Here is a 17728-nt window from a genome sequence, read left to right as displayed (position 1 = left end):
TGCTCTGGCTTTCCAGCGTCTTCGTGTGAGGTGCATCCTATCTTCCTCATAGCACTTAACTCTCTCTGGAGTTACCTTCTTATTTATTTATTTACTCGTCTGTTGGCTGTGTCCACCACTAGAATGTACGCCGTGTGAGGAAAGGGGCCTCATCACACCACAGAGGTGGTCTCGTGCACCTGCAGGCCTCCAGATCCAATATAAAAACCCTGAGCTCAATTTCCCAGGTGGATGTTTGGAAGCATCTCCCAGAGGGTCAAGGCCTTTCCGACATTCTGTACACAATTGATTTCACCAAGCTGGCTGCCTCATCACCATCTCTGGGACCTTTATCTTTTTTTGCTCTTATTGAACAAATTAGCCACTGTGACACTGGATACTGATTAGCAATTTGTACAGCAATTCTTTTAAAAATTGGCAGAATTCCATTGTGTTGTTCCTTAATTCTTAATTTGCATTTTTAATGTACTGTGCCTTCATTCATGTGATGGGATTTCCTCTTTCGTATGTGTCTCTAATGGATCAAAGGGTTCTTCCCTCCCTCAAGTAATTATGAACATTGAAGAGTTACTGAAATTGTTCAGTCATTAAAAAATTTGAGCCGAGAATATTTATGGCCTTTCCTGTCCTTCCCTTTGTGCCAAGTTAGTAGTTGCTGGTGTAAATGTGGCTGAGAATGTGGAGTGCAATTCTGATACTTCCAGAACCTTCTCTTGGCCTAGCACGTGGTGGGATTTAGAGGCCCTGTCCCATTGGAGGCCATCAGTAGCCTTCCGGTCAGCTCTGCACTGTGATGTAAATGGTCAACACACATGTCCCCACCTCTCGCTGTGCCCATCCTTCCGGCTCCCACGTTAGCCTGGGCTTCTGCAAACATAGTTCTTCCTCTATAACGAGATCACTCATTTAATTGTCCAGCGGAGGTTCTGGAGAGGAGCAACTTTGCCCTCTCCATCTCTGTCTCCCCAGAGCCCTCTGAGAGGGTGGTGGGCATCCATAAATGATTCTGAACAACTGAGTTGTAATCAACACAACATCCAAATGTACTCTGTATGACAGTGATTGTTCTTAGTTGCTTTAAGTATACTAACACATTGACTCTTTACAGCTACCCCCTGAGGCAGGTACTGTTACCCTGATTTAATGGATGAGGGACTAAGCCAGAGAGAGACATTGGGTAGCCTGCCTAAGGTCACACCACCAATACTGGGAGAGCAAGACGTGGCCCCAGGCAGGTGACACCAGAGCCCGCCTGCCAACACCCTGCACCGCACTGCCTTCTGGTGTGGGTGGAAGCCACCGCTTACTTATATGGCATTAGGGACAGGAAACAGAGCTTTCCTTTGTCTGATTCAGGGGCTTCCACGTTGGGACACCAACCCATTCCCCCTTGATCCCGACAACCATCTAAGAATAGAAATAAATGCAAATAGCAAGAAGTTGAATTGACCCGGACCTTCCTTAATGCCCGAGGACTACCTGGTAGGTGCCAAGTCAGAATGCTGGGGAGAAAGGCCTCTTCACACCCCCTCTGGCCCTGTGCCCGTGGCTTCCGGCAGCCCTGGGGAAAGGAGATCCAGCCTCCGTAAGGGGCAGGGCCCTCTGAAGAACTTGTGATAGGGCTAGTAGGTAGAGGATTGGCCTCAAGGGCACACACACATGGCTCTGCCACCACGTGCCCATGAGACAGGTCACTCTGAGCCATCCTTACTCTGTAAGATGCAGGTGCCCCTTCGGTGCCCGGAGACAGCGTGGCAGAGCATTGTTGCCAGGAGTTTCACAGACCAGAAATGTTTTTTAAAAAGAGAAGGGACTGAAATTAGGTCTTCCCCTATTTATTTTGCCAAGTAAGGAGATTTAAAAAGGGACAAAGTGAAAGAAAAAGACCATCTCTTGTCACCATCGTTCGATAACAGTATTTTAACTCCCTAAAATATAAATGGACTTCTATAGCTAAGGAAAGGAAAAGTCCATTCAGTTGAGTTCAGATGGTTCACATAAAGAAAAACTCACATTTTGTTCAATTCAGCTTGGACCTGTGACATTCGATCAGCCATCATTGAGGGCCAGCTTTTGGGAACAAGTCATGTAGAAAAAAAAGAGCAGCCCAATACTAGACTTGCTGCCCACTACTTGTGTGACCTTAGGTAATTTATTTAGCACCTTTAATCTTTACTCTTCTCCTCTATGAATTGTGGGCTGCTTTCCGTGGGCTTTGTGAAGCTTAAATGAGGCATGTTGAGTGCCTGTGACCTGAGGGAGGAGTTCAGACCGTGCTTAGAGGTTTTGGAGCTGTGATTCTCAAACAGTGACTCTAGCAGGCAGCACCAGCATCCCCTGGGAACTTTCGAGAAATGCAGGTTGTTGCCCCTTGCCCTCCCCCCGCTCCACCTGCTGCATCAGAAACTGTGGAGGTGAAGCCCATTAACCTGGATCTTAAACCGCCCTCCAGGTGATGTTTTTTAAAATTAATTTTTATTGGAGTATAGTTGCTTCACAGTGCTGTGTTAGTTTCTACGGTACAGCAAAGTGAGTCAGCTATACGTATACATACATCCCCTCTGTTTTGGATTTCCTTGCCGTTCAGGTCACCACAGAGCACTGAGTAGAGTTCCCTGTGCTACACAGTAGATTCTCATTAGTTACCTATTCTATACATAGTATCAATAGTGTATATATGTCAATCCCAATCTCCCAGTTCATCCCACTCCCCACCCCCCTTTTCCCCTTGGTATCCATTCGTTTGTTCTCTATGTCTGTGTCTCCTCCAGGCGCTTCTGATGGCCTGCTCAACTTTGAGCTCTACCGCTGTAGAGAACACTGCGATCTTTGTAAGGGTAGCTGGGCTCTGGCCAGAACACCTGTGAAGAAGGATGCCGAGAGGGGCTTCGGTTTCCCTGGTAACTATCCAGCTCAAGCTGCTCTTATCCTTATCAATCCATCCCTCCTGGAATGAGGCTTTCCATGATGTGTTAATCAGGGGTCACCCACCTGCCTGTCCCTGTTAGATTCTCATGGGTAAGCTCAGGACACTGGTGCCCACCTTCTAGCCCAGCAGTGGGGCATTGCTCTGCAGAGTGAGGGCCCCTCCCTGCATCTGGCTGCCTCTGACTTTCATCTGCCAGGAGTTGGGCGAGCTCCATCCTGCACTTCGTTGTTGGCCAGCTCCTCTCGGTGGGTGTGTCTTCTCATTTCCTCTGTTGGATGCAGCTTGTAGGTAGCTGCTGTGGCTGGTCTCCGTGTCTGCACGCTCCCTCTGCTCTAGTCTGGTGCTGCAGGATGCTGCGGTCAGAATCTTTGTCCCAAGGTACAGCTTCGACCGGGTCATGCTCCCAGTCAAGATGGCCCCTTCACAAGGCACCCACAGAATAAATGCCAAGTCTTTAGCCTGGAGCACAAGAGCCTCCAAAATCTAGTGACACTGATTGGATTTCTTTTAAAATAAATTTTAAAGCTATAGAAAGCACAGACAATAGTGTCGTGTGTACTCAAAAGTGACACATGTCAATATGTCACATTTTTAAATCTTTTCTTTTTTTTAGTGAAGAAATCATTTACAGATAAAGCCTCCTTTCCCCTCCTTCCTTCAGAACACCTTTAGGGCATTTGCTTCTGCAAGTCACCTTCATACAACCTAACTGGACTTAAGCCTAACTGGACCCCTGGGAATTCACAGTAGAAGCTGGTGCTCCCCTGCCTCCCTGCATTTGTCTATGGGGGACCCTGGCTGGAACGCCCAGCCCTGCCATCCTCCCATCAGCTGTCGCATCCTGTGCTTGCTCAAACCCTACTTGCCCTTCAAGCACCAGTCAAATGCCACCCCTCCTGTACAATCCCCGGATTTTCCCCACGTCTCTCACACTCCCCCAGCTCTCCCCATTCTCACCCTCAGCTGGAGCTAACTTCTAAATCCCTGTGTTTAGAGCACAGGATTAATTCAGAGCACAGGGTTGAAGGCTCAGCTTGGCCATCAACTAAATGTGGCATCTTTGACAGACTCAGTGTCCTCATCTGTAAAATGGGGATTCAGTCTAAAATGTTCATTCATTGTCTGACGGGCAGCCAGATGGGGAGGGCTGATGGCAGGTTTATGGGGGAGGGGGTGTGCTCCCCAGGAACCTCTGAGATAAACACTCCAAGAAAGCAGACATCTAACATCTCACAGCATCTGGCTTGGAAAAGACCTCTTCAGTGATATCTTGACACATGGCCTTGGTAGAAAACCTGAGCAAATATGAACCAAACAGGTCCATGATTCCAGACCCCAAAAGTTCTGAAAACTGGAAATTTACCATAACTTATTTGGCAGTAAAAACCTGGACTAACCTGATAGGAGGCTATTTATGGCATTTATCAAACTGCAAAAATTCATGCCTTTTGCTGTAGAAATGTGTGTGTGTGTGTACGTGTGTGGTTACAGGATTCTTTCCTGGAATCTGCAGGGGATGTTTTGTAGCACACAGTAGATGTACTGTATCACTTTTCTAAAATCTGGGCAATTCTGAATTCCTAACCACATTTGGCCCCCAGGGTTTTAGCCAGGATTTGTGGACCCGTACAGACCCCAGCGGGGGGGGTCCTCCCCCTGTCCGCCCCGCCCCCAGCAAGTTCCTAGTCCTACAGGCTCCCAGGAAAATGGTTTTCTTCCACGTGAGCGTCTTTGAAGTGCACACAGGGTCCAGCCCAACCTGCAGCTGAAGCCCAGAGTGATCCTTTACTCATTGCAGAAGTGTATTTTTTTTGGTGTTAGAAACACAGCGTAGACTCAAAAGAAAGGGGGCTCACGCTGTCTGCAAGATGCTCTGGGCCTTATCGGAGGGCTGTACCAGCCTCCGGGGGTCAATACCCCAGGCTGCTCCCCCCACTCAGTACCCACACACTCTGGGTTTTCGCCCCTGCCTCCCCATATTGTGGTGTGTAGGGAGAATGTCCCGTTTTCTCTGAGCCCTACTAGGTCCTAAAGTCCTGAACTAATGGTGCTCAGGTATGAATGGGTGGTATAGGCTCTGGGTCTTCTCTCTCTAGACGCCATTTACACTTTAGCAAGGGTGCTTTGTGCTTCAACCCAGAGGGTTGACTAATAGAGGGTTTTCAAATAACGTGCTATTTGGGGGCAGAAGAGTTGTTCTGATTACTTAGTGCTGTTTAATAAACTTGCCCCACACCCAAGTAGTAGCTTAAGGCAGCCGTTTTATTTTGCTCACAGTTTTGTGGGTCAGGAATTTGGGGGGTGCTTGGCTAGGTGGTTCCTCGCTGATGCACGTGAACTTAGCTGTACTGGCTGGAACATCTATTTTATTCTGTCCATCGAAGTGGTCACTGGGCCTGCTCAGATTCATGGGGGGAGGAAAAGAGACCCCCCTTCTTATGGGGTGTGGCAGGAGCGTGTGGTGGTGAGCATGTGGGATGGGAGACGCTGGACCACTTTTGGAAAACTGCAGTTGGCACAGGAGGCTTCCAGGCAGATCAGGTGCCTAAGTGGAGGAATCTGTAATTCCAGTCCAAAGAGTGATGATGGAGGAAACGTGGGGTGCAGAAAAGCCCAAAGAAGATTCTTTCTCTTGACATATATTTGGGCAGAGAAAAAGGAAATGTTGTTAGGAAGACCAAGAAATTCCATGTCCCTACGCCTCACCTACATCCTCTCCACACCCATCCCTCACACTTCTGGTACCACCATCCCCCGCCCTTCTTCCTTGCACCCCCATTCTCAAGGTGGTGAAAATTCCTTTAACGTGCAGAAATCTTTTACTTCCACTGTAAAATATGAAAGTTAGAATTCAGTATTAAGGCCTGCTAAACCTGATAGCAAGGGCTGCCAGAGAGTTTGTTGTAGGAACAGGAAGGCAGCATGAGCCCCAAGGCCCTGGAGAATTAAAGGGGAGGAGGGGGGTCAGGATGGAGAAGATCTGCCATCCCCATCTCACAGGGGCAGGGAGGGGTCCCTCTGGCCTGACTCCTACCGGCTCTTCCACTTCTCCTCCTTCCCGCACGGTCCCCACCCGACTCCTGCGGAAGACCCCCGTCTGCCACGTGGGGAGAAACCAGCCAAGGAGCATTTTGATTTCAGCGTGTTGTGTCGAAACAGCCCTGGTCTGGCCGCCTGGGCTGCCCACCCCTGCAGGTGCGCTATTGAAGGCAATCTCGCGGCCACCGCTGTGAAGCTGCGAAACGCCCACTGAGAGCTGCCAGTTTCCTGGCTGACCAGTGAGTAGGGTCCCACATCCTTTCACTCCGGAGTGCTGCGTGAAATTGAAATTGAGTTGAGGCTGGATTCTTTCCTCCAGGTGAGCTGCCTTCGAAAAGAAAAGAATCCCTATAAAACCAGGGGCTCACTTTAACTGGCAGTGCTCCTGCGCGGGTAGCCAGCGCCCAGGGCGCCCTGTGATTATCTGCTTGGTGGCATCTCTGGGGTGACCATCCTGCCCTGGCTGCCCTGTCTCTCAGCCTCTCCTGGACGCCCCTTTCCCTCTGTGAACTGGGGTCAACTCAGGAAACATGGGCTTCTTTAAGGAACCTGAGCCAGACTTGGGAGAATAGACCTTTTGGAAAATTTAAATCATATCCCATATTTATAGGGCAGAAGAAACACATTTTGGATATTCCATGGTTTTCTCTTATCCACACCAGTGTCTCTCTTCCTTCATCGGTGACAGCATTCAATGTCGATGAAAAGCTAAGGAAAAGGATGCAGTTGAGCCAGTTGTGCGGACTGAAAACCCAGGGGGAGGGGAAGGAGCAGGTGTGTGGGTAACCCCTGAAGATGACGAGGCAGGGGTGGGCAGGGTGATTTGGGGTGGGGTGCGGGTGGAGGGCTTGAACTTTTAATCTCGTTGATTGCACAGCCATCTGTGAAGGAGGCAGAGCGATTGGACAGGGTTTCTGTTTTTGTTTGTTTTCCTGTCCTCTGGGCTTCGGTGTCTTCATCAGCAAAGCAGAGACATAGGAATATCTTCCTTATAGGGTAGATTGGGAGATTCAGTGTGACCGTACGTGCAAAGCACCAAGAGCAATGCCTGGAACAAAGGAAATCATAAATGTTCACTGTGACTGCTACTATTACTATTTGATAGAAGAAAAGACGGCACAGTGAAATGAATGAGAGAGGGAATGTGGTAGAAAAGAAAATCTACAGGGCCAGATGCACACAGGCAATCTTGGGTCCTAATCCCAAATCCACCAGTTGGCTGTCATGTGACCTTGGCAAATTCTTTAACCTTTCTGAGCCTCCGTTTCCCCACCCCCACCCTGTAAAACAAGAAGACGGCAGATTCAGATCAGCAGGTCTGGGATAAGGCCTGGGATCTTGCATTTCTAATAAGGTTGCAGGGGATGCAGATGAGGCTGGTCCAGGACTACACTCTGCGTGACAAGGGGCAGTGGCGCTCTGTGATGACTGTAGGCGCCCAGTACGGAGGGCTCACACAGGGGAGAGGGAATGATCCGTTTTCCTGGTCGGAGTCTTGAGGATTATGGGAAGCTCTCCCAAGAGGTTTCCCAATCATCAAGGCTTCCGAGGATGAATAGGCCGTCAGCATCAATAATGGGCTCAAGAACAGTTGATCAGACTTTTTACATTTTTCCCCCATCAGCATTAACAAGTCACAGCCACGAGTCAGGTTTGGCTGGGAGTAGGTGCGTGGAGAAAGATGGAAGACGTTGGTAGCCAGTTCTCGAGCTTGAGTGAGCATCAGAATCTCCCAGAGGGCTTGTGAAATGTAGATTGCTGAGCCCCAACCCAGAGTTTCTAAATCATTAGGCCTGGGCTGGGGCCCAGGAGTTTGCATTTGTGACGAGTTCCCAGTGAATTTTGAGAACCACTGCTTTATAGCAAGAGGCCTCCCACCCCAGGGCACACAGGCCAAGGGTTATAACTGGGCATATGGGGTGGGGCAGAGAAACCCAGAGGGACAAACACAATGGGAGGGGCTGCTGGAAGGGGTTTTGTTAAGACTGAGACTTGAGACTTGGCCAGCACGGTTGACGTGGATAAGACGCTGAGAACTGACCGCTGTGTTCACTAAGAGCGGCAGATAGCTTATCAACCCTTGGATTCCTACCACCCAGTACAATGAAGATGTAGTCAGCCCAACTGAAATTCCTTTTCTTCCTTCCCTCCACTCTTTCCAAAGCATGCCGCTTTCCAGGAGCCTGGCTATAAAAATGAAGACCCAGACCAGCCCCAGCAGGCCTCAGTGGACATTAGCATGTTGGTCTGTTGGCAGCTCAGGGGGCTCTGGAGCTTGGGCAGAACCTGCATCTTTAGAGGTATTTGAGATGGGTTGGTTTCCGGGGATGCAGCAGCCTCTCCACTAAGAGGGAGGCATCATATATAAATATCAAACGAAGGGAGGGAGGGAGGGGCTGGCTGACATTTTGGCTGACCCTGGATCCTCTGAGAAGAAAAACCACTAGGGCTTGAATTAATTTTAATTCAACAGAATATTTTCATAAAGCGGTCCTTGGAGCAGCAAGACGGTGTGTTTCATATTTTCCACTGCTTCCGGTGAGCCACGCTGATGGAGGGTCACTGGGGTCACAGTAGGAGGAATCCCACTAATTGCATCATAAGGGACGTTTGCCCATTAGCTCAGATGGATTGTCTCCTAACAGAGCCCTCCGGGAGAGTGCTTATTGCAGGTGGGCGGATGGGAGGAAGGGAATTGAAAAGTAACTGAAATTTACAAATGGCATTTCCTTGGGCCCTGGACAAAATGAGTTCCATATGTCCAGCAGGGGGCAGCAATGCACAAACAGTGATTCTGGTGTGTGTACCAGGAGCTGGGTGTTGGCTCTGAAAATAGCTAAGCAGTGAGGATGGTTGAGGCTGTTTATAGATAATTTCCAGAGCTGGCAAAGCTGGGCCTGTCACGCCCACCTTTTCCCCCACAAGCAAACCTTTGATTTTTCTCAGTATGCTGAGAAGTCAATAAATGTTTAGGTCTGCTGGGTTTTAATTCTGCAAGTTTTCTTTTCATCTTTTGGCTGCTCTGTGTAATTTAGAATTTCTGCAGCCTGACTGAAAATTATAAGTAAACTAGGATTAAGAAGTCGCCTTTATTAATATAATAGTTCAGTTAATAGACATTTAAAAATGTGTATTTCAGCTCTTCTCTGGGTTGAAATTTTATTAGAACTATAATCGCAATGACACCCTACACTAAGTTGGGGAACTTACTTGTCGATATTCGTTTTAAAGTTGAGGAAATGAGACTGACAAAATGCAAGAAAACAAATCTCAAGGAATAGTCAGTTTTTCCCAATTTAGGGACATTAGTTTGTCTATTCCTAAAACCAGGACTCAGCCTGTATTATATTTTCTCAGCAATTTGTCAGGTTTGCTTGTAAATGACTTTAATTGTAGATGGCTTTGCCTGTTTTGCTGGGCTGGAAAATTCTGCAGCCCAGCATACTTCTCCTTTGGGAAGCTTCTCACATCTTGCATAGTATTTCTCTCCACCACCCTCTGCTGTTACCACCCCCCACCCCACAAGGTTAATTTAATCCTGTTGTTCTTAAATGAAACACCCTAAATCATTCTCCTCCCCTTCCCTGTCTTTCTTCTCTCTGTTTAAACCCTTCCAGGATGTAATAGTCTGGAAAATATTTCAATCATCATGTCTCCTTTTCATGCGGCCAATTCTCTTCGGCGTGTTCTCTGTGGCTTGTACTGAAGTGCAATTTTTCACAGTGTTGTTTTTAGTTTAAATAACATGCAGTGCACCATTGCTAAAGGTCTTCTAGAACATTCCACTTGGGGTCTTGCCATTAAATAATATTCTGATGGAGCACGTACCTATCTTTCCATAGGAAGAAATGCTATTGGCTCCCAGCCATAATTGGCTGTAAATTTAGCTAAAGGTCCATCTGCCTTGGGAGTTAGACCATCTTCTCTGAGCTCAGAATAGTGCCCTGGATTAGATGTTTAATGGATAGACTTAGTGAATAAATATGTGTTTGTAAGTGTGTTGTTTAGAAAATAGTCAAGTGCAAGGCATTTAATTCTGCTAAGCCAGCAAATGTAAGTCTTCTGTCTTCTTACACTCTTGCTACATGTCAGCTCCTCAATTTAGCAGCTGTGTGGCCTTGCATGTATTACTCAACCTTGCTGAGTCTCAGTTTCCTCAATTGCAAAATAGAGAGCGTGAGGGCCAAATAGAGGTAGGTAGTGTTTAGCAGAACATAGAGTCAGTCCCCAAGGCATAGCAGTGACTTTTGGATTTTGTTGTTATTGTCATTGCTACTACTGCTATCATTATGCAGCCTAATTCCCATGCCTACGTGTCTTTCAAAGTCCCCACTTGCCTATACCTTCTCATTTCTCAACACACATTACTCAGGGAAGCTTTCTCTGATCCCCCAGACTAGGGTGCTATGTCTTGGCTATTGTGAGTAGTGCTGCTATGAACATAGGGGTGCAGGTATCTTTTTGAATTATAGTTTTGTCTGGATATATGTCTAGGAGTGGGATTGCTGGATCATATGGAAACTCTATTTTAGTTTTTTGAGGAACCTCCATGCTGTTTTCTATAGTGGCTGTGCCAGCTTACATTCCCACCAACAGTGTAGGAGGGTTCCCTTTTCTCCACACCCTCTCCAGCATTTGTTATTTGTAGACTTTTTAATGATGCCCATTCTGACTTGCATTTCTCTAGTAATTGGCAATGTTGAGCATCTTTTCATGTACCTATTGGTCATCTGTATGTCTTCTTTGGAGAAATGTCTGCTTAGGTCTTCTGCCCAGTTTTTGATTCAGTTGTTTGTTTTGTTGTTGTTGTTGTTGTTGAGTTGTATGAGCCGTTTGTATATTTTGGAAATTAAGCCCTTGTCGGTCGTATCATTTGCAAATATTTTCTCCCAGTCTGTAGGTTGTCTTTTCATTTTGTTTATGGTTTCCTTTGCTGTACAAAAGCTTGTAAGGTTGATTAGGTCCCACTTGTTTATTTTTGCTTTTATTTCTATTGCCTTGGGAGACTGACATAAGAAAACATTGGTACAAGTTTTGTCAGAGAATGTTTTATCTATGTTCTCTTCTAGGATTTTTATGGTGTCATGTCTTACATTTAAGTCTTTAAGCCATTTTGAGTTTATTTTTGTGTATGGTGTGAGGGTGTGTTCTAGCTTCATTGATTTACATGCAGCTGCCCAACTTTCCCAACGCCATTTGCTGGAGAGACTGTCTTTTTTCCATTGTATATTCTTGCTTCCTTTGTTGAAGGTTAATTGACTGTAAGTGTGTGTGGGTTTATTTCTGGGCTCTCTATTCTGTTCCATTGATCCATATGTCTGTTTTTGTGCCATTACCATGCTGTTTTGTTTTTTTTTAAGTATTTATTTATTTTTAACATCTTTATTGGAGTATAATTGCTTTACAATGGTGTGTTAGTTTCTGCTTTACAACAAAGTGAATCAGCTATACATATACATATATCTCCCTCCCATCCTCCCTATCCTACCCCTCTAGGTGGTCACAAAGCACTGAGATGATCTCCGCCTACCATGCTGTTTTGATTACTGTAGCTTTGTAGTATCAGACAGTGAGATCTTTGATTCAGGACAAGGTCTTCATCTTTGGTGCCCAGAGCATGTCACATCTGGAGCCTGTACAGGGTAGCCATTCAGTGGAGGTTTGCTCTGTTCATTAAGACTGTGTGTCTACCAGGCTTTGCCTTCCCATGCATAGAAGGAGGTTTCCTTAAGAGTCCCATTGTCTATGTTACTATTTAACATAACTGAAAAGCAACAAGACCAAATCCCCACCTGGAGGTTTCATCATCTCACTCTAACTGTGGACAGTTTCCTTAAGTAAGAGCTTCACAGTGACTTTCTAAGGTACTTGCCCTGAGGCTCTCATTAACAAATGGTCCAGAACATGACTTCTTTTTAGTTAATTCACGTTGATGCCACGAGATCAGGTTGTGTCTTTCTGTGATGCTCACAAACAACCTGTTTAACAGTCCATTTTACACTTTTAAGGAGGACTTAGGTCAAGATGAACTGCCTAAGTTTCTGGAAATCAGCCTTCCCCTATTTCTGGAACTAGGGTATTTGCTCAACTCCTGTCTCCTGCCTTCTCCAAGAGCCCGGGGGAGCTACTAAGAGATTCTCTGAAGTTTTTCTGGAATATTCCTCCACATCCCAAATGTAATTTTGCTGATCCGACACCCTATCTCATTGCCATAGATTGATGGTTTCCTACTATCTCCTGGCTTGATGAGGACTTCAGTTGTCTTCTGGGACACTAGCTTTACACTGTCCAATTTGCAGACTCATTGCTAGGAGAGATAAAAGCCCAGTTGGAATTTTAACACTCCGTTTTGTGTTCCCTATTAATTTTGTCACACTTCGTCCAATCAGTGAGTCTCTCCCTTTGTTCTGTTTGCTCCAGATATCATTTAAAAACCTTCTTCTGTTGTCTTCTTTATCACTCATAAACCTCTGTGAATTGGGGGTCTTTCTCTGGGTGCGACGATTCCTACACGACCTGCACATATTTAAAAAATTCGTCCTGACTTGCGTGTCTCTCTTTCCATCCTTTGCCCTTGCCTTTTAACCTCCTGAGCTGAACAGAGAGGCCCCTGCAGAACATTGTTGCTTCCTTTAGAGGTTGCCCCTCTCCCGCCTTTCCTTCCTTCCTGACTCGGAGTGGTCGTGTGATCAGAATTACATTTTATAAGCAGGAAGTTCTAATTACTGCACAGTGGCAGCTGGAACAACTTATCCATACCATCCTCCTGGTCCTCCAGAAGCAGCTGCTAAGAGGGTGATGATTGTGTAAGCAAGCATGGTATCAATTTGCTCTCCAGGTGGGCTTGTGTAGGGAACAGAACAAATGAGGATGATCGTGTTTCCCTGGAAGGAGAAATAAGGAAGGTGGCGTTCAGGAGCAGAGAGGCGGAGGAGGGAGGCTGCAGCAGGTGCGCACCAGGCTTGTGCTCTGAGCGTTAGCCCCTCCCCATGGACACTGATGGCAGGTGGTGTCCCCACTGGGCTTCCCCGCCAGCCTATGTGAGGGGCTGCTTGCAGATGCCGGCAGTGGCCCATCACTGCCCCCAGCGAGTGGAGTCAGGGAGGTCATTCAGGCCTCCATTACTAGAGTCTCACCCATGCCTGTTGCCCAGTGGGGCTGTCAGAAGCATGTGGATTTGAATTCTATTAACTGCAGTGATGCCCTGGGGTCTCCAGACTTCACTCAGAAGTGAAATGCCTCCTTCTTTCCCTCTTTTTTTTCCATTCTTGATTCTATATGTTCTATTTTCAGCTCCCGTAAGGCCAGATGCTTCTCTGGGCTTAGGTTATAGCTAGGATGACGGTTGCCCAGAGTGTGCAAACCTGCCTGGTCCCAAGACTCATGGCTGCCAATCTAAGAACGCTCTTCCTGTTTCCCATTTCAGACTCTTTTCGTCTCTACCTTTGTTCCTGACACTGTCTTCCAAATCAAGATCTCTAGTTTCAGTGGAGAGGTGTTTCTTCATTCCTGTATCAGAATCCACATCCACGTATGCATATTTTTGTATCATTTCTTCTTCATTGAACCTAAAATATGTAAGGAGGCAAGGTGAACATAAATATCAAAAAACGATAGAAAATCCCCATTTTTCAATCCCTGGTGAAATAATTGGTTCAGGCAATGATCATCAGTGGATGAAACCATGAGTTAGAGGTTGCTGAGGATGTTTACATGGGAGGGGTCAGGCTGGCACATCCCGAACTCACTCATTAACGATAGCGCCACTGAGAGAGGAACTACCAGTCATCGTGGACCCCTAAGATACAAACCACTCAATACCACCTAAGGAATTTTTCTTTCTTTTTTTTTTTTTTTTTCCAGCAAAGACCTCAGCTTTTCATTCAACATGTTACCAGAGAGGTTTAGTCAAAAAAGACCAAAGCCCATGTCATCATCACACTCTTCAGCTTCTTCTCTGTTTGCTTCTACTTTCTTCTCCTCAGCTGGGGCAGCAGTGGTAGAAGGGGCAGGACCTCCTGCTGGGGCAGCTCCACCTGCCCCCATGTTGCAGATGAGGCTCCCGATGCTGACATTGGCCAAAGCCTTTGCAAATAGCCTGGCTGGAAAGGTTCAACGTTCGCACCGGCTGCTTTAATGAGGGCATTGATTTTATCCTCCGTGACCATCACCTCATCGTCGTGCAGGGTGAGGGCCGAGTAGATGCAGGCCAGCTCCGAGATGGAGGCGGGTGAGTGCTAAGCAGGGGCTGCTGGGCACGATGCTAGTCGCTGGATGAAGTGAGGGCCTCACCCCACCGCGGCCTTCGCGGCCTTGGAAGGACCGAGCACCTTAGCCGCAGCTGGGGCAAGGGACGGGAATATTCTTGACAAAATAAAGTTGAACCTGAATTTAGTCAAGCTGCATTTACTAGAAATGCAGGGAGCAGAGGAACAAATAAGATGACACCGCAAAGAGGCAAGCTGACAAATTCAGAATGTAAGGCGTTCTACACGTCACCGCGACAGTAAAGGCATAAGACCTCAGAGACGTAACCACCAAATGTAATCGAATACAATGCAGGTCCTTGTCTGGAGGCTGATTTCAGCAAGCTGTGAACTAGCCAAGTGATGACATGACTAGCAAGGAATTATTGCTAATTTTGTTAGACATGTTAATTTTGAATCAGGGTGATGAGTATTTGGGGGTTTGTTATGCTGTCCCCTCTATTTTTCCATATGTTTGAAAATGTTTATAGTATCAAATATTTTTACAAGTTAAAAAATAAAGCAAGTTGGTCAGTTTACTTCCTAAGAGGGTCGGCGGTGGGGGGGGGGGATTGTCTAATGTTAAATGACCCAAATGAGTTATCCTGCTTGATTTATATCCCTGTCTTTAATAAATTAGAATTCTGGTTTCTAAGTTTAAAAGGGAAGGAAGGTGGAAATTGTTTGTACTAGTAGAGTGGTTGGAGTTTTACAGTGAACATATATTTAACATACCCTTGGTTTTATGATGGAATTAGAGGCCATGCAGCTTCTTCCAGACAGACACCACGTGGTAGAAATAGAGCATCTGAAGCCTGGAAGGAACCCAAGCATCCATTTAGCTGCCTTCCCTCTGAGCTGGACCACTGTACACCATCCAGGTTAGGGGTAGGGTTAGGGTCTTTCTTTCAAAGTCCTTCAGAGAGGGGGGAGACATCACCTCCCCAGAATCTGAACATTAACAGCACTCACCATCAGGAAGTCTTCTTGAGATTCCAGGTACTCAGAGAAACCCTCTCTGTCTTATCCTGTTAACACTGAAGGGGAGGGGGCCCCCTCTCTGAGAGCGCGTCGCATCCCAGGAGGACTGGCATTAACCACCAAGCCCTCGGCTTCCCTTTCTCCTCTTTTCCTTATTCACCAGCCCTTAATCATTCGGAAGGTTTTTATCTGTGGTCCCCCATTTTCCTTGTTCCTGTGGGAGAGACCCACGGCTCTAAAGGGCTACTAGCATCAAGGACAACGTGCGAGTTCCCTGATGGGCTCCCACCAGCCCCACGCCTGCTGGCCACAGTCTCTGTACTTGCCCTTTCTTGACTCCAAGCCTCTTCCCAGCCCTTCTGGAAAGTCCCACAATACCCCTCCATCACTCTGTTCATTTGGAAACTGCCAAGGCACTGTGACGCCTTGGTTGTTTGGATCCCATGTTTCCAGCTTCCACAGTGTTGTAAAACAATCCAAAAACAGATTTTATGAACACAAATCCCTTTGGCTGTAAGAAGATGCCTCTGGGCTCCTTCACCAAGCACCTGGTTCGAGAAGGTTCGAGGTGGGCCCCAGGTGTGGCGTCAGATAGCCTGGTGGGAGCAGGGCCGCCTGTTTGGCTGGTGGCATCTACAGAATGCCAGCTTTCCCCACACGAGCCAAGACTGTTGAGGAAGTGAGAGCAGGTAGGAAAGTGGAGAGAACGGAGAGAAGAGGGGCAAGGGTGGGGAAGTGGGGTTAGAAAAATCAGCAGCCGTCCCTCTTTGAGCACACCCGCCAGCCTATCCTATCCAAACTCACCACATGTGGGCTTCTGTTAGGGGGAGGGCTGCCCTGAATCTCCCCTCCCCCCCTGCATTCAGTTAAGTAGCCCTCCTCAGGGCTTACGGTGCCATGCACATACTTCTGTGCTGCCTTATAACCCTGTAGTACAGTGTTCACTGCACGTATCTGTAGACGCTTGACTGTAGGCTCCTGAGATCAGGAGGTACCCTTTTGCTTTCTGATTCCCCAGCCCTCCTGCATCTCTGCACTGGGGTTTTGACAGGCCTTGGGCATGTGAATGGGTCTGTGTGAGCTGGTGAGGGAGATACAAGGACATCAGGGTATCCTCCTGAAAGCCCACCGAATTATTCAGCCTGGTTGCCTCGTTCAGAATTCACCACACAGCACAAAACAAGCTAAATCATGGAAAAATAACACTGTAGCTTGGACAATAATGAATATGCAAGCAGCATAATGGGGTGAAGTACTGAGAGAGCCATCTACTGTAGAGAGTTTAGTCTTACCTTAGTGAAAGATCAGGGGCAAAAGCACAAGAAAATCCTGCTAATTTTGAAAAAAAGAAAATGGATAACTAGCTAACATGCAATGGGTGAAGATAGGGAAAAGTTCAGTCAGTTCGTCCATGGTCCAGCCATTTTGGAAGATGGCAGGCCTCAGTCTTTGGATACTGACAAACAGCACTGTACCACGGGAGGCACCTTCCTTCTGGAAAAAAAACATTTGGACTCTGTGTTGCATGGTATGAACTGCCTCCACCTTTGTCCCAAAGTGCTTTGAAAAGACTGGAGGTATTTATGACAAATGCAGGTGTATTTGTCCTTTCAGACTGATGCAAGGCGTTAGAAGGTCAGCTATTGCAGCTGGAAAGCAGCCAGCAAATGAGGAGGCCACAGAAGAAGTTTGTGACTTTTTAAAGATAATTTATTTCAGTTCACAATTTACACAGAATATCAAATCTGAAGGGGACCCCAGGGTTACCCAGTTTAACTTCTTCATTGTATAGATGAAAAATGAGAAGAGTAGTGACTTGCTTAAGATAGCATTAGTAGTTCTTAGAGCTTCAGTTGATGGTTTCTGATTCATGTAGTGATCATTCCATTATTATACCAAGCTGCATTTCCATCCAGAATATTTTTATAATGCTGATTAAGCTGGATTGTTTGGGTGAACTTTTCCAGCATTTATCCTAGATTTTATCAAGTGTAATTTTAGGAAGGTGGCTTTATTGAAGCATTAAATGAGCTACTGTAGCAGTTTCCTCTATTTTATGTAGAGGAAGAGCACCGACTGCCTGTTCTGTTATTATAAGTTTGGTGGTTGTAATATATTGCCATCAGTATTATTTAGGAATGCTTTTGGCTGCATGAAACAAAAAACCTAACCACAATTGCTTGAATGAATATAGGTTCATTTTTTCTGACATAACATGAAGTCTGGATGTAGGAAGCTTTGGCTTTGATTCAGCAGCTCAATGATATCAGGAATTACATAGAGTAGTGTGTATATGTCAATCCCAGTCTCCCAACCCTGAGTTTTGTACCTTTGGGATTTTATACAACGAACCTGTGTTGCCTTAAAATACTATGTTACACAAGCTGACACCAAAGACCTTTCTGAAGCCAGTGAGAGTTCCTTGAAGGCCACATGCTTGGGCTCTGAGTCAGATAGTTCACGGCTCTGTCACTTATTAGTTAGGTGACCCCACTTATCTGCTGCAAGCTGCAGTTTTCTCATTAGGACGATG

At 46.6% G+C, this 17728-nt stretch overlaps 2 protein-coding genes across 2 annotated transcripts in view; one reads left to right on the top strand and one right to left on the bottom strand.

Annotated features, from left to right (window-relative positions):
• Positions 1-17728, top strand: part of GPR39 (G protein-coupled receptor 39) — a 237483-nt gene that overhangs the window by 106704 nt on the left and 113051 nt on the right. The gene's annotated exons all lie outside the window — the stretch shown is intronic.
• The window catches only part of LOC137765498 (large ribosomal subunit protein P1-like), a 101909-nt gene continuing 98057 nt past the window's right edge, over positions 13877-17728 (bottom strand). The window contains exons 2-3 of the mRNA XM_068545398.1: positions 14129-14205; positions 13877-14054 (exon numbers count right to left, since the gene is read on the bottom strand). Coding sequence (XP_068401499.1) covers positions 13877-14054; positions 14129-14205 — 255 coding nt within the window. The remainder of the gene's footprint in view (positions 14055-14128; positions 14206-17728) is intronic.

This window comes from Eschrichtius robustus, chromosome 5, assembly GCF_028021215.1.
Source record: "Eschrichtius robustus isolate mEscRob2 chromosome 5, mEscRob2.pri, whole genome shotgun sequence".
NCBI lineage: Eukaryota > Metazoa > Chordata > Mammalia > Artiodactyla > Eschrichtiidae > Eschrichtius > Eschrichtius robustus.
Note: the sequence above shows the minus strand (reverse complement) of the source record. Positions and strands in the feature narration are given on the sequence as shown.